Raw genomic sequence first — 24,711 nt, 5'->3', positions numbered from 1 at the left:
TCAGTATTTAGTGCAGAAAATCCTCAAAACTGATCATTATTTGGCTATCTCATTTTGGGGAACTTCAAGGGTGACTTAGGGCCTTTTTCATCAGTTTTCCATCGTATTCATCGATTAAGGTAAGTTAATTACTCCCCTAACTTTTAAATTCTATTTTTAAACATTAGAATTAATGATGGTAACCTTGAGGAGGGGTTTTAGCTTGAAATTGATGGTGGGAAGCCCTAGGCTGGGTGGAATGATCACGAATTGATCATGTATGTCGCATTGTTCTTCATATTGAAAAACAAAGCAATGACAAGATCGTCTTTCTAAAAAGAATTTGAATTTTTTTTCCAGAAAAACGATAAAGGAAAGAATCATTGTCTGTGTCATTGTTCTTCGTATTGAAGAACAATGAGATGGACAGTGTGACTTTTCTGAAAAAATTATAAAAAAAGTCTTGCAAAAAAGGGATGGACAATAATTTATTTCCGTCTTTTTTCTATAATTTTTTGGGCAGCAAGACCCAACAGTTTTTGCATCCCACCTGTCAAATACAATGCAATTCAATATACAGTTTCATGCGCTCCAAAACAATGCCAAAACAGTGTAAAAATAACCTCACACACAAAATATCATAAATAACATCACCAAACACACAAATTTATCAACTAAAAAGACCTATCAAGTTTTTCAAAACTAAAATAGTAAACTTCAAACATGTCCATAAAATGTCAAAAACAATAACATGTCAATAGGGAAAAGGGGTGCTAATGTGCGATGCCACATAATGCTCATCACACTCAATGTTTCCGCTACTTGAGGAGGATCCTGGAGAACGTGATGCACTAAACAATTCACTAATAATGTAATTGACAAATCACTAACCTAAAGTATTCACAATTCAAGAATCTAACCTAAAGGCGTTACGAGATATCTTTTTGGCTAATAATGAATTCAACCTACCTACAAATCAAGAACCTAAGTATAATGATTTATTTCCGTCGTTACGGACAAGCCAATAAGGAAGGAATCAGGTAATGACTTGCGAAATTTTGAGCCTAGGCCAGACTTAGACGAATTATGAGTCAAGTGAGGTCTAGAGTGATCCGAAAATGGATGGGGGAGTGAACCTATAGTTTAGTTGATAGCCAAGACGATATGGATCCTGTACAGCTTTACGGAATCACATTCGGGTGAGTAAAATTTCCGGAATGAAACTAGGCGTTAAAGGTATATTTTAGGGCATCTTGGGATGAGGGTGTGTTGCGAAAGGGGAGACTTTGAGACTCTTTACGAGCTCTCTAGCTCCTCCTATCCCTCCAGGGTGAGGCCACCAAAGCGGGATGGTCCCGCTGTGATGGGACAGACGTGACTTAAAGTCAGAAAAAATCCCATAAACGATATTCCTTCTGCAAAACTGTTCTTAAGAAGTTAGGAGGTGACCCAGGTCTCTTTTGATCATTTTCCACGATTTCTCACGCCAAATGTAAGATTATTACTCTTCTACTTTATAATTCGATTCCTAGAACCTTGACTTATGGTTGGTAATCATTGGGGAGAGGATTTTGTCCTGAAACTAATGATGGAAAATAGCTCTAGATGGGAGTTAGGATCATGGGTTGGTCTAAGAATGGGAGTTATGCTATAATTCATGTAAATTAGACTATTATATTGATCATTTGTATGTATTGACTGTCTTTAGACCAAGAACAAGCTGAACGAACTCGGAAAGGGAAAGCTCCTATATTTTAGAGTTATCAAACCTTGAGTTTAAGGTAGGTGATTGTTTGTCTTCCCATATGTGACACATGTACTTGTTAAATTAATTTGCGTATGCATATGTGTATATGAATAATGAATAATGAAATGAATTATGTGAAATGACTACTTACTGGCCATGAATTGTAATGAACCTATTCTTAGTAGATATGATAGTTGGACTATTCATTGTGATTATGGTTTGACTTGTATGTTGGATCGGATTTCACGTTTCGATACAAATTTGGATCGGATGTCACGGATCTGAACCTACGTGCCTATGACTTTGTTTTCCAAGAGATCCGTGCAGTGGAAGATCCTGAATTTGAGACTTTCTACGTGTCACATTCCGACATATATTTGAATCAGGTGTCACGTTCCGACACAAACATTGGACTGGGAGTCATGTTCCGACATATAAATGAGTGTTGTAGATCTTATGAGAGGACCCTTATGTGAAATTGCATGATAATTGGGACTATTAAACTGTGATTATGTATAGTACTGGATATGAGATAGTAATGGTTGAGGCTATTCTGTATATATGTGTTTTCGGTGTTGTACTTACTTGTTCATGCCTCGCTTACTGACTAGCCGTGTGATCCTACCAATACACTATTGTCTTTGTGTACTAATACTACACTTGCTCTGTCTTTGTTGAGTACATGACATATTCAAACGGCTGCTGAGAGACCTAGAATAGAAGATTGTTAGCTGTCAGGGTTCAAGGGTGAGACAATTCTTTCAAGCTGTCATGGGCTTTTCTTATTCTAGTCCTTCTTTCAGGACTTACATTTCAGACATTGTTATTATTATGACTTTTAGGGGGTTGCATCCCCTTTCCTAGACTTCTTATTTTGTTTAGAGTTTTGGTACATCGACGTTCAGTTCCTAGGAGTTAAAATTTCGTATGTTGGGTTGTTTGACTAAAATGTTCTGAGTTTATGGGAACTCAGCCTTATTTTCTTTATTATACCTGCTTTCGCATCTTTAAATTGTCTATCTCTTATGAGTATTGTTAGTTGGGATGAAATAGTGGTTCTTCCACCGGAAGATTAGTGTAGGTGACAATCACGGCAGGTCGGGATCGTGACACTAAGTCATTTATTATTGGCTAATAATAAATTCAAGTTACAAATTCGACCTAAAATCAAATTGAAGTTCACAAATTCTAAAGTTCAAGTTCACAATCCTACAATTTAACCGAATATAAAAATGAACTTCATAAATTCACAAATCCAAGTTCATATATGTTAACCTAAAATTATATTGATCAAGTTCACAAATTTTCAAGCTAATACAAGCTAACAGATTACAAATTAGCAATGTTTATATTTTTTAAAAAAAATTACTAAAAAAATGTTTACCTAATTCAATATTTACAACGACACAATCAATTCAATATTTACCTAACCTAAAGGCAGTATGATATATTTCTCTTGACTAATAATGGGTTCAACCTAAAATCAAGAACCTAAGGCATTAAGTTTTGGCTAGTAATGTATGCACAAATTCAACCTAAAATCAAATTCAAGTTCACAAAATTTAAAGTTCAAGCTCACAAAAAGTCTACACTGAACCCTGGCTAAGTTGACCACTAGGACTCGCAAAGCCACCATTTCTAATCTGTAGAGTCGATTAGGCTAAAACTGTTGTAGGTAATCTCTACCTAGAAAACCCCTACTACTTACTAACCAGGTCTCAAATCCACAAAGAATTAAAATAGTCCTAACAATATTTATTATATTTGACATCAAATAAAGATTTGATTGTATGTATTCAATCTAGAACTACTGTCATTTTATGCAAATATCTTGGGTACAACCATATAAGAAATCTTATTGGACATAAAACTTTTGTGCAACTTGAATAATTTTTAACCTGATATCATTCGAACCAAATAGAGATATTAATAAGCAAACTAAACAGTTAATGAATAATAATACAACTAGCTAACTAGAAATATTAGCCTAATTTTATCCCAATATATCACAATAAAACACAAAAAAATGACAATATATCATCCACTAAAATGATGGTTTAAGTAGATTTTAACAACTACATACATATATTGAAAGTCAAACATCTTATCTTTTGAGAAAAAGAAGAAACTTAGACATCTCCAATTATTGCGCATGGACTCAGTACAAAGCCTTCCCTTTCATAAACGGTAGGTGTAGGCCAATACATAATGTGGGCTACACCATTAATTAATTTTCTTTCTAACAATGGCTGCCAAGTGCCAATAACGTGACAAACAATATATCTCCAATAAAGAGATACAAGGATTCACTGCGTGAAATTATTAATTGAGTGCCCTATTTGCTCCCTACAAGAGTACAGAAAACGACCAGGTTAAGTGTTTCAGGAGCAATGAAAGATGAACCTAAATTTATTTTCATATGAAGAATGGGCACACTGAATTTTTTTGAGAAATCAGGTTGACCTTTTGAGTGTGGTAGGCATAGTTAAATGACGTTTGTGTTATAAATAAAGGAACCATGATTTTATTAGATAATTCGATTAAGGGAAAAGGTCCTGATATACTCCTTAACTTTGTCATTTAGAGCTGATATATCCTCGTTATGAAAGTTACTCATATATATCCCCACCGTTACACAAACGGGTCACATATACCTCCATCGTTACAAAAGTTGCTCACATATACCCCCACCGTTACAAAAATAGGTCACATATATCCTTTTCATCTTAAGAAAGTGAAAAAATAATTTTGATTTTTAATTTTAAAAAAAATTCATCTATGGGGTATAATTTTTTTTGAGAAAGTAAAAAAATAAAAAATATATATATATACTCATACATGTGATTTTTTTTAGCAAAGTTTAGGGGTATATATAATCTTTTTCACGCATGAATTATTTTTGACTTGTTTGATTATCATTATTTGAGTTTCTAATTTTTATTTTTTCGTTCTTTGGTGTAAATATAAGAGAGATAAAAAAAATGTGAATAGAAAAAAAAAGAAACAAATAAGAAAAAAAAATTAAACTATTTTATTTTGCATATATATTGTAATTTAAAACTATTTTTTTGCTGCTATATTGTAATTTAGTTTTTGTATCTATAAAAAAATTGGAGCTTGTATAATAAATTTTACGATAAAAGTACTGAGAAATATAAATTTGACCATAAAAATAACAAATTCAAATTAGCCGATGAATCAAAAAAGTCAAAAAAAATTATGTGTGAGAAGGATCAAATATACCCCTGTATGAATTATTATTTTAATTAAAAACTTTAAAAAATAAATTTAAAATTAATTTTTTCACTTCTGTTAGAAGAAAAGAGTATATGTGAGTCATTTGTGTAGCAATAAGGGTATATATGAGTCACTTTCAAAATGACTATCAGGCCCTTTTCCCTTCGATTAATAATGAAATTTTGCATGGAGTACAACTATTTTGGGATTATTTTAATTTTTGTCCCAATTTCTCATTTAATGAAAATTTGTATGTTAAAGTATCCTTATCTATGACCTAATTTCGCAAAACATAAGTTTAGAGAAATTTTGTTTTGTTTGACATAAGTTTTGTAGGAATTAAGTTGTCTGGCATAAGTTGTGTAGTATCTAATTCACTCTGCATATATTTAGAAGATTTTTGCCTAGTCCGACAAAAGTTTTGAATTAATAAGTTATGTCTAACGACATAACTTTCTAGGTATTGAAAACTGAACTTATGTTTCTATCGATATAAGCTCTGTAGGAACTAAGTTATGTTTTGCTTCTGATGCAAAATCATAGTGTAACGTACCCCCGGCCGTGTACAAAATAAATTTTGTCACCAGCTGCCTGCACAAACTAGAAAGCTTATCAATGTTGATAAAGCTCAAATTCCTTTGTTTAGAGTCAGAGTCCATCCATGGATATTCTAGTCTTGATCCTCAAGTTAGTCGGGGGGAGGTGCTTTTTCGGGTTTGGTTTGCCTAGATAGGAAGTGTGCTTGCAGTGCTTCTAGTAACTATTTTGAAGTGCAACCAGCTTCAAGCTTACCTAATTCAAAAAAGAAGTATTATAAAACAAAGAGAAAGGTTAGGGGGCTGAGAAGCTCTTGTTTGCTGCTTGCTGTCTACTTCGCGAGCCTTCACTGCCCCGTTCTGTAACTTTTCTTCTTTCGTCCGTCTACGAGGCTGTAAAAAGAGATAAAGAGACGGCTATCTAGTGGGAGTCATTTTGGTTGTATGCCACGAGGTCCCTATGGACAAGGGCACAAGTGAATCATCGATTTTAGGCACATGCAACCCTCTACCATCTATCTCATTGCAAGACATAGCTTGTGGGTTCTAAAACTAAACTTGTGCCGACATAAGTTCTATATGAACTAAGTTATGCCTATAAGATATAAGGTATGGGTTTTGAATTGGACTTGTTCTCCTTAACTTAGCTTTAGCTTGTATCTATGCCTCAAACTTTGGGTGTGCACAAATAGATATATGCATCTTATGTGGCTTCCTACATGACCAATCTACGTTCTATGTGGCATCATTGGTGTATTATGTTACGTAAGACGCATGTGCTTACTTGTTCTATTTTGTACAAATTTAAGTGTCTACTTGTGCACATCCAAAGTTGGAGGGAATAGATGCCAGTTGAGGCTAAGATAAAGAGTATGCTTATGTATTATGTCTATACGAAAATTGTCACGACCCAAGCTAGGCCCTAGCTAGGTGTGACACGGCGATTAGAATTCCGAAGAATTCCAACAAAGCCTCTTAGCATACATAGCATAACATAAACAATATGAAATCAAGAGTAGACATAAATGTGGAAGATAGTCGCAGCATGCAAATCTCAATATAAGGAGAATTCAAACATAATAATAACCATGAATGACCCACACTACTATAGTCTGACCATGCTTCTACTAAACTTAGACGGGACGTAGGACAAACTCCTAGCTCACCAAACATAATGAACAAACATAGGTCTGAAAAATAAAATAAAAGACATGACGAGTGAGTCCTCATTATACTCTGAGTAGATCACCAACTATCCACGTGTGAGAGGCATGAGCGGAGCTACGTGGAGGTTAGGGGGTTCACCCGAATATCCTTTGTTGAAAAAATACATTGTATATACAAAGTCAAATTCTGATTTTATGAGTATATATACTGTAATGAACCCCCTTAATACTAATGAGAAGTGTAGCTCTGTGGCTAAGGGATTCAAAGTTTGACGAAACATCTTGGGTTCGAATATCGTGCAAAGCATTATTAACTTACATAAATTTCATAGTGTTAGGAGCAAATTACATTCTATCCCTACCCTTTTTCAATTTACAAAAATCCCTTCAAATTTGTGTCATCCAGATACATAGGAGAATCTGGATATATTAATTCTGATACATTATACAACTTGATTGTTATGTTTAAAAAGGAAATTAAAGGTAAAATTAGATGTTAATTCCACAAATCATGCAAAATAAATTGATATCAATCTCTTTCAAATTCAAACAATTCAAATTTCAAAGGTTCTTCTTCTCAATTTATCCCAAATCATAACAAATTTTCTAGTTCGTCTTCTTCTTCATCCATTTTTTCTTTTTAATCATCAGTTATCAACTTTTAATTTTTTTATAGCTTTTCATCTACAATTTTTTGATAATATGAAAATATACCTTTTCTTTTTTCATATTATTGAGCAACTAATTGATTATTTTTTTTGTGATTTTTGTTGTTAATCTTTTTCTGATGCATATGAGTTCGAGTCTATTTTTATATTTAAACTTATGTATTCATGCCTTTAATTATTTACCTGATACATAATTATTAAAAATTGTATAACCTACCATGTATCAGTTGTTGTTATGTATCTGCAGTTTTTAATTTTTGTTCATATTTATTCAAATTAGAAGGTTAGGTGTCCATGCACATTACCCAAAAAATGCACTCGATACATAAACTCTAATGTTCTATAGATAAAGCATTGTGTATCAAATTAATTGATATGTACAGATACATAATATATATTAAAATTCAACCATTTCAAATTTTATTACATGTATCATATATATATCAACTTATAACTGTGTTATTTATCACACACAAAAAAAATGTTATTGACAACAATTACATTTATAACGTATCTTTTATAGAATACAATATTTTTCAAATAAAATAATGCACATAGATAGTAATGTATCATGCACTATTGTTTTGGACATGATACATAAATTTAAATTTATAATAAATATATATGATGCATAGCGACTACCATACATTAATGTATCTATCTCAAATTTAACATTTTATAGGCGATAATTACTTATTTAATGTATCTAGTGGAGATATAATACTTATCAATTTAAACAAGATACATAAATAGTAATGCATTATGATAAAGCTACCCATCTCGAAAACACAATTCAAATTTAATATATCATAATGTTGAAATGAAGGCATTACACATTAATTTAAGAAACAAAAACAACTAGATACATTAAAAATTTGAATCTATATGTATCATAGAAAGATGAACAACAAAAATAGAAAGAAAACAACAATCTGATAAGGCAAAAAAAAAAACTCAAATTTTCTATCCATTTTTTTTTTGGGGGGGGGGAGGGGGGATGGGTCTTTTCCACAGCCACTTTAAAGGACGAAGATATATCTTTGTTCAGTTTCGCCTTCTAAACTTTCTGATTCGTCATTGATTATGAATCGTGCAATTGTTTGATCAGTTTTTAGCTCAATCTTCATCATCAGATCAATCATAAACACGATCAATATTAGGTAAGTTTAACTGGATACTTCCGATGCTAAAAGAAGGAGCATCATCCATTTATATCAAGACTTTCAATATGCAAAATCAAAAAAAATACAAATGTATGAATTTTCAGATAGAGAAGACAAAAAACTACCTATTCAGAAAGTTGAAATCGATGGATTGGAGAGAGAATAAATTTGAAATTCAAAATTATAATGAATAAAGTAATATTGATTGAGGGGAGTAAAAATAGGAGAGACTGGAGGAATGAAAATAGAATCACTAACAAAATCACCATTTGGCAGGGCTACTAGGACTTGGGTCTCTCTTTTGGGCAGGGAATCAAATAAGAAGTGATGTATCCGGATGTGTGGGGTTTTGGAGGAAAAAGAGAAATTTTAAAAATATTTTAGAATGGTAAAAAATAATAAAAAATATAATAAATAAGGATGTATAGATATGTAATTTTTCTTTTTTTTCCTTTGAAAAGTCTCAATAAAGACTGAAATGGGCTCAGCTTCTGGGCTCATAATCTCAAGATTCCTAACCTAATAAAAAAAGAACAAATAACAAAATATCTTAGAGTAAATGGATTATTTGCACAATATGACTATTTTTAGGTCATATTTAAAATTTTGTTCTCTGTCCATTTAAAAGTAGTTGAATATGTTAAACAGCAAGTGGAACAAAGTTGAATGTCCACTTGCAATTATTTTTTCTTTTTGTGTGGGGACCACTTAAAATGGATAAGTTGCCTACTATATTTTGCTTTATTCTTTTTGCTATAAATGGCCAGATTTTGGCAATAGCAGAATATATACTAATACGACAATTATCTCTTTTCTCTCTTTCTCTCACTATCTCTTTTTCTGATTTGCGTTTATTTTATAATATGTTATCAGCATGAAATTCTAATCTTTTTTAAAAAAATTAACTTCTATATCAGGTATATCTACTGAAGAAATTTAATTTTAGTTGTCTTTATTATTTTTAAATTAATTTTTATCATGTCAAACTTGTCAAAATTGGAGTTTGTGGCATTTGATATTTCTGGCAAAAAATATTTGTCATGGGTATTTGATGCTGAAATCCACCTTATCGCTAAGGGTCTTGGTGATGACATTATCGAAGGAAATAAAGTATTAAGTCAGGATAAAGTAAAGGTTATGATTTTCCTTCATCATCATCTAGATGAAAGCCTGAAGGTTGAATACTTGACAGTGAAAGATCCACTTGAATTGTGGAAAGATTTAAAAGGGAGGTATGACCACTTCAAGGCAACGGTATTGCCAAGGGCTCGTTATGAGTGGATGCACTTACGGTTTCAAGATTTTAAAAGTGTAATTGAATATAATTCTATTGTATTTAGAATAACTTCCCAATTAAAATTATGTGAGGAAATTATAAATGATGAGGACATGTTAGAAAAGACACTAACTACTTTTCATGCCTCTAATGTGATATTACAACAACAATACCGTGAAAAAAGTTTTCAAAAATACTCTGAATAGATCTCATGCCTTCTGGTGGCTGAGCAACACAATGCTTTTTTAATGAAAAATCATGAAGCTCATCCCACTGAAATTGCTCCGTTACCGAAAGCAAATATGATAGTGTCACGACCCAAAATGGGTCGTGAGTGGCACCCACACTTAACCTCCTAGGTGGGAGAACCAACGATACAAACCCCAACTAATAAATATAATAATAACGCGGAAGTTCAAATAAATACGTTTTTCCCAAAACCTGAAAGTCATCACATGAAGGACATCTAAATTCTAAAACTAAGTCTGAAATTATCAAACACCAAATAAATAACATAACATGTCCGAAAACTAAGAACGTCATGCCATGACAAGAGATTCCATCGCCAGCTAGAAGGATAACTCACCCTACAATCCGATGAACTGGACACTGACTAGAATTGAGGTCGAGTCGAAACCAATGGAAGACTCGCTGCACTCCACAAATAAAACAAAGAAAGATACAAGTAGGGGTCAGTACAGGATAACATGTACTGAGTAGGTATCATCGGCCGACTCAAAATATGAATCAATATGCAATAAGTAATAGCTGGAAATCAACCGTAATACTTAACAGGTGGCAACCAACAAGATCAAGATCAAGTGACAATACAATGAACCATTTCATAACCAATCAACAATATTAAGATCACACATGAGGACTCAAGCCTCCATATCACACCCTTTTGGAAAGTGAGTTATTGGAGATTGGGTAGTATTAAGTCATTTTAATTTATTTTCCTTTAATATTATCGTGTCGGAACGTGACACCCGATCCAAATATATCGTGTCGGAGCGTGACACCCGATCCAAATATACCGTGTCGGAACGTGACACCCGATCCAAATATACCGTGTCGGAACGTGACACCCGATCCAAATATAATTAATTTATCATTCTTCATTATTACATTCCACTTCATTAACAATATTTCATCAAGCCTTCTTTATTCAAGGCACCATTTTTGATAGGGCAAGTTCAAGATTATGGATTTCATGGCCTCGGGATTTCAGACCAATCACAACAACATATCAACCATCCAAACCACAACAATTAAATACATAGTAAACTTCACACATTACTCAACGAATATCAATCACTATTAAGAGTCTATCTATGATATAGAATAAAAACCATAACCTACCTCAATCGAAGAATCGAATCCAAGCAAGCTAATTCACGAATGTCTTTCCTTCCTTCAAAGACTCACGTTTCCAATCTATCAATTGTACAATATTTATAAGTAAACGAGTTCGTAGACATCCATACTATATATATGTTTAACCTACACTCAATAATTCACCAAATTCTATTATCAATTTCCTAAAAACTCAAGCCTAGGGTTAAGTCTTAATTCCTCCAAATAATATAACTTGGATGAATTTCATATAAACACTACACCTAATATTTAATTACATATCTCAATATGTCAAACTTGATTTATAATATAAAATAATATAGTAATATTAGTATTGAAGTTCACAGATTACGCCAAATTACAACAAGCCAAATTCCTATTACTTTCATAAGAATAGTAAAATAATACTAATATGAACCCCATTTAAGCTTACATGAATTCGTAGTGTGGAGACCTCTTCCGTCGTCGTCTGCGAGGTAAGTTTCTCGTCCTTTTCTCTATTTCTTCTCTTTTCTTTTCTACTTAGTTAGGGCAACTAATCATGAATTAATTAATAAATAAAAGCTAAATCCCATTAATATACTTTTATATGTATTGAACAATTGGTACAGGACATTAAATAAATTATCACTTTAGTCCATTAATTAAATAGGTTATCTAAATTTACCCCTTAACTAAATAAGCAGAGTTATTGAATAGTCCAAAATACCCATAAAACAAATTTACGGGATGGGTCTTTAATGAAGTAAAAACCTCTAATTCTCAAAATGACCTAATGGGTCGTTACAGATAGAAGCACGTAGAAGACGATATAATAATCATCGTGGTGGTGGTCAACATAAAAGGGAGAATAATATGAGTTCTCAAAGTGGTCCTTCAAGAAGTAACTGTCATTGTTGTGGCATGAAGGGTCACTGAAAAAATGAATGTCGGACGCCTAAGCATTTTGTAAGGCTTTATCAAAATTTCTTCAAAAGAAAGGCAAACAAAGGCGGTGCCTCTTCTTCTATTGCTCGGATAGAGTCACACTTGGCGTTTGAAAATAATGTTGAGGCAAGACATTCACATAATGATAATATTGAAGCAAATATGGATTTGAAGGATGACGATTTTAATGATCTCAATGATATTACTCATTTGGAGGTTGAAGACTTCTCTAAGGATTATAATTGATGTTAAATTTTAGGCGGAACCCATCGGTGACCCCTCATAGTTGGCACCAATTTTCACTTAGACACTTCAACTAAGATTTGTTCATTTTAAACACCTCAAATAAGGTTCTGATGTGTCATTTTGACACTTTTTTTACAATCACCCAAATATCTAAAGTGTGTGTAATACACTTGCCGCTGATGTGTCACAATGACCAATTAAATGAAGTTAATGACCATTTTTTCTAATCAAAAGTCATTATTTTAAAATTATTTTTGATATATTTGTCACGTTTCTTCATTTAATTGGTCACTTTGATACATCAGCGGCAAGTGTATTACACACACTTTAGATATTTGGGTGATTGTAAAAAAAAGTGTCAAAATGACACATCAGAACCTTACTTGAGGTGTCTAAAATGAACAAAGCTTAGTTGAGGTGTCTAAGTGAAAGTTGGAGCCAATTTTGAGGGGCCACCAATGGGTTATGCCTAAATTTTATTATATGATTTACAATATGTTGTCATTTTTATGTACTTTTGATTATCATGTTTTTACGTTTATCCATTTAAAAGAAGAAAAAAAAGGACTTATGTTATTCTAGCAATTTATTTATTTTCTCTCTTATAATATATTTTTATTTTATGAAGATAAATAAATTTTTCAGTCTTCAATTGAATCCTAGATGAATAATGAAGATATGTGCCTTTTGGATAGTGTCACAACTCATACGATATTAAAAGAAAAAAAATATTTCTGTCATTTGATTATGAAAAAGGCCTATGTAAATACAATATCTAGTAGTACAAAATTGATTGAAGGCTCTGGAAAAGCGGTCTTATTACTACCTGAAAGAACTATATTGGTAATTGATAATGCATTGTATTGTAGTAAGTCTCAAAGAAACTTGTTAAGTTTCAATGTTATTCTGCAAAATGGCTATCATATTGAGATTGCGAATAAAGAAAATGTTGAATACCTTTATATTACTACAATAAATACGGAGAAGAAAATTGTGCACGAAAAATTACCTGCACTTTCTTCTGGATTGTACCATACAAATATTGGTACTATTGAATCACATGCCATAGTAAATAAAAGGTTTACCGATTCTAATGGTTTTATTATTTGAGATGACTGGTTGGGTCATCTCGATTATAATATGATGCGCAAAATTATTGAGAATTCACATGGACATACTTTGAAGAATCAGAAAATTCTTTAATCTAAAAAAATTTCTTATGTTGCTTGTTCCCAAGAAAAACTGATTAGTAAACCATCAGCAACTACGGTTGGGATAAAATCTCCTGCATTTCTGGAACGTATATATGGTGATATATGTGGGCCAATTCACCCTTCATGTATACCATTTAAATATTATATGGTCTTGATAGATGCATCTACAAGATGATCACATGTGTGCTTATTATCAACTTGCAACATGACTTTTGCGAGATTGTTAGCTCAAATTATAAGGTTAAGAGCACAATTTCCAGATTATGCAATAAAGACAATTCATCTTAATAATACTGGTGAATTTACATCTCAATTCTTTAATAATTATTGTATGTCGATTGGAATAAAATTTGAGCATCGGATCGCTCATGTTCATACTCAAAATGGTCTAATAGAATCATTGATTAAACGCCTCCAATTGATAGCTAGACCATTGTTGATGAGGATAAAACTTCTTATTTCAGTATGGGGGCATACTATTTTGCATGCAGCAATACTTGTACGCATAAGGCCAATAAATTTTCATGAATTTTCTCCGTTACAGTTGGCTTTTAGAAGAGAGCCAAATATATCCCATCTTAGAATATTTGGGTGTACGGTATATGTCTCAATTGCTCCACCGCACCGCACAAAAATGGGTCTCCAAAGAAGGTTGGAATATATGTTGGGTATGAATTTCCTTCTATTATAAAATATTTGGAACTTATGACTGGAGATTTATTTACGGCAAGATTTGCTGATTGTCATTTTGATGAATCAATATATCCAATATTAGGGGGAGAATATAAGCAATTAAAAAATGAGATAGATTGGAATTCATTATCACTATCTCATTTAGATCCTCAAACAAATCAATGTGAGCAAAAAGTTCAAAAGATGATTTATTTGCAGAATATTGCAAATCAACTGCTGAATACATTTACTAACCTTTCACGGGTTACTAAATCGCATATCCCGACTGTCAATGCTCAAGTTCGAGTTGATGTCCCGGTAGGATAATTTGTTCAGACAAATAAGTCTAGGCCACGCTTAAAACGTGGAAGACCAATTGGTTTCAAAGATGAAAATCCTCAAAAAAAGAATAAATTATCAAGATAATCATAATTTGGAGGCAATTGCTCAAGAAGAGCCTAGAGACACAACAAATGATGATACCACCGAGGAGGTCCAAGTACCTGAAAATAATGAGAATAAAGAAATCTCAATAAATTATATCTCGACAGGAAAACGGTGGAATTAAAATAATATTGTGGTCGATAATATTTTTGCTTATAATGTTGCCATTAAAATAATGCAACAAGATAAGGATCTTGAACCAAAATCTGTCGATGAATGTAGACAGAGAAATGATTGGCCAAAATGGAAGGATGCAATTCAAGTAGAGTTAATTTCACTTGAAAAACGTAAAGTTTTTGGATCAATAACCCGAACACCTGAAGGTGTTAAGCTAGTAGGGTACAAATGGTTTTTGTGCGTAAACGAAATGAAAAAGGTGAAGTTGTAAGATATAAAGCACGAATTGTAGCCCAAGATTTTCGCAAAGGCTTGGCATTGACTATATGGAAACATATTTCCCTGTGGTGTATGCAATCACCTTTAGGTATCTAATGAATTTGGCAGTTCATGAAAAGTTTGAAATACACCTAATGGACGTGGTCATTGCCTATATATATGGCTCATTGGACCACAACATTTTTATGAAAATTCTCAAAGGGTTCAAAGTGTCTGAAACATATAAGGATTCTCGAGAAACTTGCTCAATAAAACTTCAGAAATCTTTATATGGGTTGAAACAATCAGGGTGCATGTTGTACAATTGTCTTAGTGAATATTTGCTAAAAGATATAAAAATGATTCAATTTGCTCTTGTGTCTTTATGAAAAGGTCTGGATCTGAATTTGTCATAATAGCAGTATATGTTGATGATTTGAATATTATTGGAAGTCCAAAAGAACTTTCAAAGGCAGTAAAATGTTGAAAATAGAGTTCAAAATGAAAGACCTCGAAAAGACAAAATTTTGTCTTGGTCTACAAATTGAATATTTTACAAATGAGATATTTGTACATCAGTCAACATATATTGAAAATATTTTAAAGAGGTTTTATATGGATAAAGCACATCCATTGAGTACCCCAATGGTTGTGAGATCTCTTGATATTAATACAGATTTATTTCAACCTCATGAAAATGATGAAGAGCTTATTGGTGCTGAAATACCATATCTTAGTGCAATTGGTGTGTTAATGTATCTTGCCAACAATTCTAGACCAGATATAACTTTCTCTATAAGCTTGTTATCAAGATTTAATTCTTCTTCAACACGAAGACACTGGAATGAAATTAAGCATATATTCAGATATCTCCAAAAGACCATTGATATGAGATTGTTTTACCAAATGAATCCACGTCACAATTGATTGGTTACGCAGATGCGAAATATTTGTTTGATCCCCATAAAGGTCGATCACAGATAGGTTATTTATTTACATGTGGTGGTACAACTATATCATGGCGTTCAACAAAGAAAACTATGGTTTCCACTTCCTCAAATCATGCAGAGATAATAGTCATCCATGAAGCAAGTCGAGAATGCGTTTGGTTAAGATCAATAACTCAACTCATTCAAGAAACATGTGACATTTCTTTTAAAAGAGACGTTCAAACAATATTGTATGAAGACAATGCTGCATGTATAGCTCAACTGAAGGGAGGATACATCAAAGGAGACAGAACAAAACATATTTCACCAAAATTCTTTTTTACTCATGATCTTCAAAAGAAGGGTGAAATAGATATCCAACAAGTTCGTTCAAGTGACAATTTAGCAGATATGTTTACCAAGGCATTGCCTACTTCAACCTTTGAGAAAATGAGATAAAAATTGGAATGCATCATCTTCGAGATATTAAGTGATGTTTTCATCAAGGGGAGTAAAATACGCGCAGTACTCTTTTTCCTTTAGCCAAGGTTTTGTCCCGCTAGGTTTTTCTGGTAAGGTTTTTAATGAGGCAGGACTCAAGGCGTATTACCAGATGTGTGTACTCTTTTTTCTTCACTAGGATTTTTCCCACTGGGTTTTTTTTCTAGTAAGGTTTTAATGAGGCACAACATCTATGGATGCTCAGAATAACTATGTATATTATTTCTTGTTAGTTTTTAATGAGACACATTTCACATAGACATCCAAGAGGGAGTGTTAAACAGCAAGTGGAACAAAGTTGGATGTCCACTTGCAATTATTTTTCCTTTTTGTGTGGGGCCCACTTAAAGTGGACAAGTTGCCCACTATATTTTGCTTCATTCTTCTGGCTATAAATGGCCAGATTTTGGCAATAGCATAATATATACTGATATGGCAATTATCTTTTTTCTCTCTTTCTCTCACTATCGCTCTTTCTATTTTGCGTTTATTTTATAACAGAATATACTTTTTCCTCTTTTATAGACAAATTTAGCCTACTAAACTAACAGAATATAGTTTATGATAAAGTTGTGAAGTGTTTGTGCTTTGTTTCATCAATATGGGGTTCTAATCCCAGACAAGAATTACTGGAAATCATTACACTAATTCTCATTAAAAAGTGGCTAAACATTGAATAATTTTAAGATCGTTGGTTAAACATTGAATAATTTTGAGAATAATTGAATTCATTGGGTTACACATTAGTTAAATTTTAAATTTTCTCCTAAATAATGATGAATGAGAATATATTTTTTTGGTTACTATCTTTGGCAACTAAATATTGACGAGCTAAATTTTTAATCTCATCTAAAATCCCAAATGCATTTATATATAAGCTAGCAAAATATTATTGAGGGTGGGATTGGGTGATGAGTGGAGTTCGGGGTGTGGAGGGGGTCGGAATTGTCAAAAGATGGGAAGTGGAGGTGTTGAGTGGATGGGAAGAAGACATAGAACTTGAAAAATTACTTATAGAACTTGTTTTCGTTAGGAAAGTCATTTTCCTCATTTTTAAATAACTTGTTTTCTTAGAGTAAATGTTTTTCAAAATATTTTTACCAACCAAATATGGTAAAATTGGAAATAACTACCAAAATTCATCTCCTTTTCATTAATAACCTTGAGGACCTAAATCCTAATAATATAGGACATAGGCAATTTATGCACACATAATAACTAGTTTTGGTTCACATTTTCCAGGACATAACAAAATTCTTCCCTAATGGCAATTCCAGTCCATGAATGTCCATCATCATACTCTTTCTCTTATCTTCTTCATCATGCAAATTGTCTATGTACTTGTGTTTTTCTGTTCTATACTTCACTTTTGAAGTATCTTCGATCGTTTGTCCATCGACGTTTATTTCAAAAGTTCCATCAGTGCCATTGATGCCTAAAACTATAACCTTCTCAATGAACCATCCCTTATCCAATGCAAACTTGCTTTCTTGAATTTCTGACCACAACTTCACTGTTCCATTACTTGCTGTTGCATGGAAATCGATATACGTTGAGTGCCCGTTTCCTAACTTCATCTCTGGAAGCTCATCATCGTCGAGGAAAAGATTTCCTTTAGCTTCTATGTCATTCATCTCCGATGGGAAGGTCACTATGAGGGTAAAAGGTGTCATTCTTGCTTCTTTTGATATCATTCCACCGCGCTGCATTGGTATTATGGCGTTTTGGTACAAATGTACATTGACCACATTTAGAGGCGCGTCTAATGTGATGTAATGTAGCTCTTTTGTGACAATTGCTTGTGTCATATCGAATAAATTGTACCATGTCCCCGGGGGAAACAGAGCTTTCACCTCTGTTTTCCCCTGATCTAACACCGGCGAGACCATGACCTTGCTTCCTACCAAAAATTGTGTGCTCACGTCGTAAACCTCTGGTAGATTTGGGAAAGAGAAGAAGAGGGGACGAGCAATTGGCGCACCAGTAGTATGTGCCTCGTAGTTCAAAGTGTAGAAATATGGTAGTAACTTATATCTCATTCCTAATGCATTTCGCGCAGATTCAGCCACGCTCTCCCATTGGTAAAGTTCTTGCCTTGGGGAATAGTAGTTCGCGTGATCCCTTGAGAAAGGATAGAACGCGCCAACTTCAATCCAACGGTTACAAAGCTCCTCTGTAGGTGCAGGATAGAATCCACATATATCTGCACCAACCATAGGAACACCAAATAAGCCAAAATTCAACACTGTAGATATTGAATATCTCAAATCATCCCAAGTTCCTCTGTTATCCCCTGTCCAATGTGCAGCATAATGTCCCGAACCAACAAATGTGGAACGAGACAATATAAAAGGACGCTTGCCCTCGAGTCCTTGAAGAGCCTTGTGAGTAGCAATGGACTGAGAAAACCCGTAAATGCTATGAGCATCATATTCCCCAACTCCATTATAATGAACCGCGCTAGTCGCTATGGTCTTGTAACCAACTGGTGCTTGCATTCCACTAGCATTAATCTTATAAGGCGGATCATCCCATCTAGTATTCGTTATGTTTTTGCAATCCAGGCAGCATATCCACCCGGGACCGGTGCCATTAGGACATATTCTTCCTTGAGGGATTGTACACAAACCTGAACAAAAGTTGGAAACTTCATTCATGTCAATCCAGAGTCCATCAACAGGCACAAGTTCGTGGAACCTCCTGATTTCATCACCCCACCACTCAACAGTCTTGGGATTGAGAAAATCGGGGAAATTGACAGCACCAGGCCAGACTTGAGCTAAATAAGGCTTGCCTTCATATTTGATGAAGACATCATTGGCTATACCTCTTTGGTAAACACCATAAGTGTTGTTAACGCCGATTCCAGGATCAACGATGACAATGTACTTCATGCCTCGGGCATGAATTTTCTCCAAGAATGCTAGCAAATTCGGACGAGGGTAATTGACAGGATTGAGAGTGAAATCCTTTTTACCATCCATGTGATCATCATCATTCCAGATAACATCAAGAGGGATTTTGGCTTTGTTGTAGTTCTCAACAACATCTTCAATTACTGATAAATTGTGGTAACCCCATCTGCATTGATGGAATCCTGTAGCAATCAACAAGGAGAAGATAGTTTTAATTAGGAGATACATACAATAAGATAATAACAACATTTACCAAATATTAAGGGGTCATTTGGTAGTTGGTTTGGAACCGTACGTGTTATATATATATTGAGTAACTTATTATAACCGGTTAAATTATACTGATACAACGAAGAAGAGATCAAGTGTTATAAGTCCTGACACCGAAATAATAAATAACTTTTCGCGGGGTGTTGATTTATATTTTCATATTCTAATATTCCACAAGCTATGCCATAAAAGGCATAACAAGTTATGTCTCTGAGACAGACCTACACTGCTACAGGTGCACTCTACCATTCCATATTAGCTATCAATTTTTTTTTCTCTAAAACTAATAAAGAACATATGCCCCAAAAGGCGTAACTTTAGTTTTTGAACACTATAATAAATTTTGAAAAATACTACACAACTTATGTAGCATAACTTATGTCGAGCAAAATAAAAGTTTTCTAAGCTTATTACAAGCAAATTAGATTTAAATAGATAAGAATATTTTGATCCACAAAATTTTATTAAATAATAAATAAAAATAAAAATTAAAAACCATCAATTTTGAGGACAAAAACAAAAGAACATCTCGTAATAGAGGCCATCCATACAAAACTTAATTAATATCTTCTACTTAGACCTTTCATAGTGCATTATTATGATTAGCCAAAGTGGCAAAGAAATAAAAGATGTCTATTGTCTTTCTACTTATGTAAAAAGAGAAATTGCGTACTTTCTTTTTTCTTCTAAGAATATTCCTTCAGTAGTTACCCCTTAGCTTTCTAGATTTAAGTATACAAGAAGTCCCTTTTTCTTTTAACGTTAAAATCAATATTATGATCTTCCTATTCAATAATTCATGGGAGAAATATGTATCGGTCGAGGGTCTATTGAATACAATTTTTCTACCTTTTTAAATTATGGATAAGAATAGAGACCATTTGGATTGACTTATAAGCTTTTTATAAGCTGTTTTCATCTTTTATTGAGTGTTTGACTGACCAACTTAAAATTATTTTGTCCTTAAAATAAGCCCCAATAAATAGTTGGGTTTATTTGGATGAACTTATTTTAAACAGTTTATAAGTTGAAAACAACTTATAAGTCAAAAAAAAAGTTGGTCTGCACGTATTTTTTTTAAAAAAACTTATAAGCAATTTTCAACTTATAAGCTGGTTAAAAATAAGCCAATCCAAACAAGCTATATGTACACTATCATCTTTTCTAAATCCTATTTGTAGAATTATACTGAGTATGTTACTGTTATATTATATAACTATAAACCCATTGAGGAGAACTGTGTCTATTCAAGCCAAATTGTTAGAAGAATACTTTAATTTGTTGATAAAGATTATTCAGGATCTTAATTGATTGACTCTATCTGAATTTCATTTTAGCTGGTGAGGATTTAATTTTCATCTTATAATTCTCTCATCCAATTTCCTTTCCCTACCTACCCCTGTGTAATAAAAAAAATGATCCACGTGCTACCAATTTTCCTACGTTATACGTAACAAAATTTTATTAAGGAAATAACGCCGATAGACAAAAATTGAAGGGTGTTTTTGTTTTGTCCATAACACGGGTTCTAACTTATTCAAATTACCCTAATAGAAACAAAAGAGACTAAACTTATTGAAAGCCTACTCACGGGTTCTAATCAAGACAAATATTCTCCCACAGCCTTCATCTCAAGCCAACGATAAAGTTATTCATAATAATTACGAATTTAAATTTTAATGTGTATATTTAATGCAATTTAATTATTAAATACTCAATTTCCAAAAAATTAAGAGTAATATATTTATTAAATAAAAATAATTTAATAAACTATATTGTGTATGTAATATTTTCGTAATGAGCGGAAAAAGAGTCAAGATGGAAAGAGGAAATAAATGGACAAAGGAAAGTATAGAGCTCGTTTGAATTGACTTATAAGTTACTTGTAAGTTGTGACTTATTTTAAGCAGCTTATAAGTTGAAAACAGCTTATAAGTCAAAAAAAATAAGTTAGGATGCACCTACTTATTTTTTATTTTTTTAACTTATAATCAGTTTTCAACTTATAAGTTACTTAAAATAACTTTATCCAAAAAGGCTCTATAGTCGTACCTCTTTCTCTATATATAACAAACATTTTATATAATAATATTTTATTATAACAGTCTAATTTTTTGGAACCGACTATAGCTATTATACATTCTTTGTAGTATTATCTTGTTATAACAGCTTCAAAAAATATTGAACAAATAATGTTGTCATAATAAAAATTGACTTAATTTGGGAGTTGCACCAATAAAACATAACAAATATCAAAGAGTATCATCATAAATTACAAGACATAAAACATAAATGTATTCTTTTAACTTTTATTTATGGGCTCTAGCTTTTAGTGCGAACAAATAAATACTTAAACTTATATAAAATTACACACGCAACCTACATAGTATAATTCAAGTTATGTTATATAGGACGATATGTTTGCTTGTTCAATTTTATACATATTTAAATACTTACTTATGCACATTCAAGATTTAAAAACATAAAAAAATGAGATAGAATTAAAAACACGTTTATGTATTATGCCAAAATAAAATGCATTAAGGAAGATGAGAGAATTTGAAACTTACCAAAAGACCAATAAGGCATTGGAGCAGGCCTGCCTATGAATGAAGTATACTGATCAACAACATCAAGAGGTGTGGGACCAGAAAAGAAGTAAAAGTCCAAAACACCCCCAATCACTTTGTATGTTAAAGAATCTCCCTTGTAAAACACATCCATCCCATTGCTATTTAGCAACAAAACTACATGAGCATTTGCCACTCCATTCACATTCCTCAAATCCATATACATAGGGTGTGATCCATACAAATCCATATTCAAATTAATAGCTGGTTGATCAGTTGTGTACAAAGTGTAAGGGTCATTTGGGTAAATTTTAATTCCATGGGGTTGTGTGTTTTCACCTAGACCATATAAAGAAGCATTTTTGGGCAATTTTGTTGATATTTCAAGATATTGGTCTTTAAAAACCAAATTGTTATATGAGTCTGAATCATCAGAGCTTGAATTGAAAAGGGTCTGTCCGTTTGATTTTCTTTTCACACAAAAACTAAAAGGGTCATTTTTGTAACTGAATATTAACTCACTTCCTGGATATTCTGACTCCGCTACTGATGAAAAAAGGTTCTTTCTTGATTTATCAACATTTTGTTTCAATGATGGGGGTGTTTTTCTTTGTAATAAGTTATAAGGAACCTCCCACCTCTGCTCTTCTGTATCAGTTATATGAATCCTCAAACGATCATCTGTCTCATGTCTGGATAATAACCACTAAATTAATACAAGGATTCAATTTCTTTTTCAAGAATGTTGTTTATGCCCGGATAATAATTACAAAATTGACGCAAAGATTCAATTTTTTTTCCAAGAACCATGTTCATGTCCGGATAATAATTACTAACAAAATTAACAATAATATTCAATTTTTCAAGAATGATGTTCATGTTTGGATAATAATCACAAAATTAACATAAATATTCAATGTTTTTCAAGAATGATGTTCATGTCTGGATAATAATCACAAAATTGATATAAAGATTCAATGTTTTTTTTTCCAGAATGATGTTCATGCCTGGATAAAATTACAAAATTAACATAAAGATTCAATTATTTTTTTCAAGAATGATGTTCATGTCTGGATAACAATCACAAACTTAACATAAAGATTCAATTTTTTTCTTTTCAAGAATGATGTCAATTCATGCAAGTCTAACAAATGATTTATTTATTTTCTTTTGAGTCATGAAAAAGGGAAAAACTTACTTAACATAGAGTTGCAAAAGAGGAATATCTGGCCCATAAATATTGTTCTTCTCCTTGACTTGGAGGTGACCTATAAGGCCTCCATCTAGTGATTTTTCAATGGAGATCAACTTGTAACCTTGGCCAATCTTAGTTTGTGTTGTGGAGACAAAATCAACACCAACTATACATAGAATCAAGATTAGTAAACACGTAAGGGGAGAAGGTGATAAGAAGGAACAGAAAAACATGATTTTGTTGTGAAAAGAATCAACTAGCAATAGTGAATCTTTGAGGTTTTTGAGACTTATATACAAGGCAAATTTTCATTTGCACCTATTTGTGTATTGTTAACTTATTATATAGTAACAGATAATATATCTTATTTTCTAAATTACTAATTTACCTTTCATGGATGTTACACTATAGTGGCTGACTTGGTAATCTATTAAAAAATCATAAAAAATTAATCTAAATAGTTGTCTATCTAATTGCTTAAACTATACCTGATGAATGTATAATATAAATCACTATTTGCAATAAAAGTTTTTTTCATCGCGAATAAGTGGACATTTTACGTTATAAAATATGATTTTTCCACTCATTTTTTCACCTAATCCGCTCATTGAAAAAATGGATCGTAGAATACAGATTGTCATTGAAATAGTGGAAAACTTCCTAATTTTTTCGTATAAAAAATGTTACTCCACTACTTTTTCTCTTCTCATCAATTCAATAAATTATATATCGATGAAAATAGTTACTGAATATTTTTCATTTAAAAATAAATGGAGAAATAGTAAATTTTTAGTAGTAAATATAAAAATATGAAGGGTAGCCTAATATGTTTCACTTGGCAAGTAAGATGGCAATGAGACCGGTGCGGATGTGGGTGCGGATTTAGACATATGCGGGTGCACGGCAGTTTCTATTTTAAAAAATAAAAATAAAAAAATCTTTGTGGGTTGCGGGGCGGGTCCAGTGTTTCAATATGATATCTACTTCAACTATTTTTTTTATTTTTTTTTTAAAAAAACCTTTTGAAGTAGTTGATCGGTATATTCTTTTTAAGATTACAGTGTTTAATTCTATAAATTTGTATTATACTTTCATGTGATATTTTTATGCATTTTGAATTAAAAAAAATTACCATGAGATTACTATATTTTTATGTATTAATATTTCCCAATTTTTTTTATCACTTAACCGATCTCATAAGGTATGTTTCTTTGAAATAAAAAGTGGAAGAGATTTTTTCTGCATCTCACCGATCGATTAAATGTCATATCTATTGGCAAGAGTGATTTTATAGCATTAAGATATACACCTTTTATTGACAATTA

General features: G+C 32.4%; 1 protein-coding gene across 1 annotated transcript; it reads right to left on the bottom strand.

The window, feature by feature from the left end:
- Positions 1 to 17,562: 17,562 nt before the first annotated feature.
- On the bottom strand, positions 17,563 to 23,685 carry LOC129871255 (alpha-xylosidase 1-like). The gene is made up of 3 exons (XM_055946161.1): positions 23,390 to 23,685; positions 22,192 to 22,883; positions 17,563 to 19,533 (listed from the first exon to the last, which is right to left on the bottom strand). The coding sequence occupies exons 1-3, from the start codon at positions 23,617 to 23,619 to the stop codon at positions 17,666 to 17,668; spliced, it is 2,790 nt and encodes a 929-aa protein (XP_055802136.1). The 5' UTR covers positions 23,620 to 23,685; the 3' UTR covers positions 17,563 to 17,665.
- Between the last annotated feature and the right edge of the window lie 1,026 nt (positions 23,686 to 24,711).

Source organism: Solanum dulcamara, chromosome 10 (assembly GCF_947179165.1).
Source record: "Solanum dulcamara chromosome 10, daSolDulc1.2, whole genome shotgun sequence".
Classification (NCBI taxonomy): domain Eukaryota; kingdom Viridiplantae; phylum Streptophyta; class Magnoliopsida; order Solanales; family Solanaceae; genus Solanum; species Solanum dulcamara.
Note: the sequence above shows the minus strand (reverse complement) of the source record. Positions and strands in the feature narration are given on the sequence as shown.

Coding starts and splice junctions, on each gene's coding strand:
- LOC129871255 (XM_055946161.1), bottom strand. CDS start 23,619: ATGTTTTTCTGTTCCTTCTTATCACCTTCTCCCCTTACGTGTTTACTA. Junction 22,884..23,389: donor CTTTTGCAACTCTATGTTAA/GTAAGTTTTTCC, acceptor GTTATTATCCAG/ACATGAGACAGATGATCGTT. Junction 19,534..22,191: donor AATGCCTTATTGGTCTTTTG/GTAAGTTTCAAA, acceptor TGATTGCTACAG/GATTCCATCAATGCAGATGG.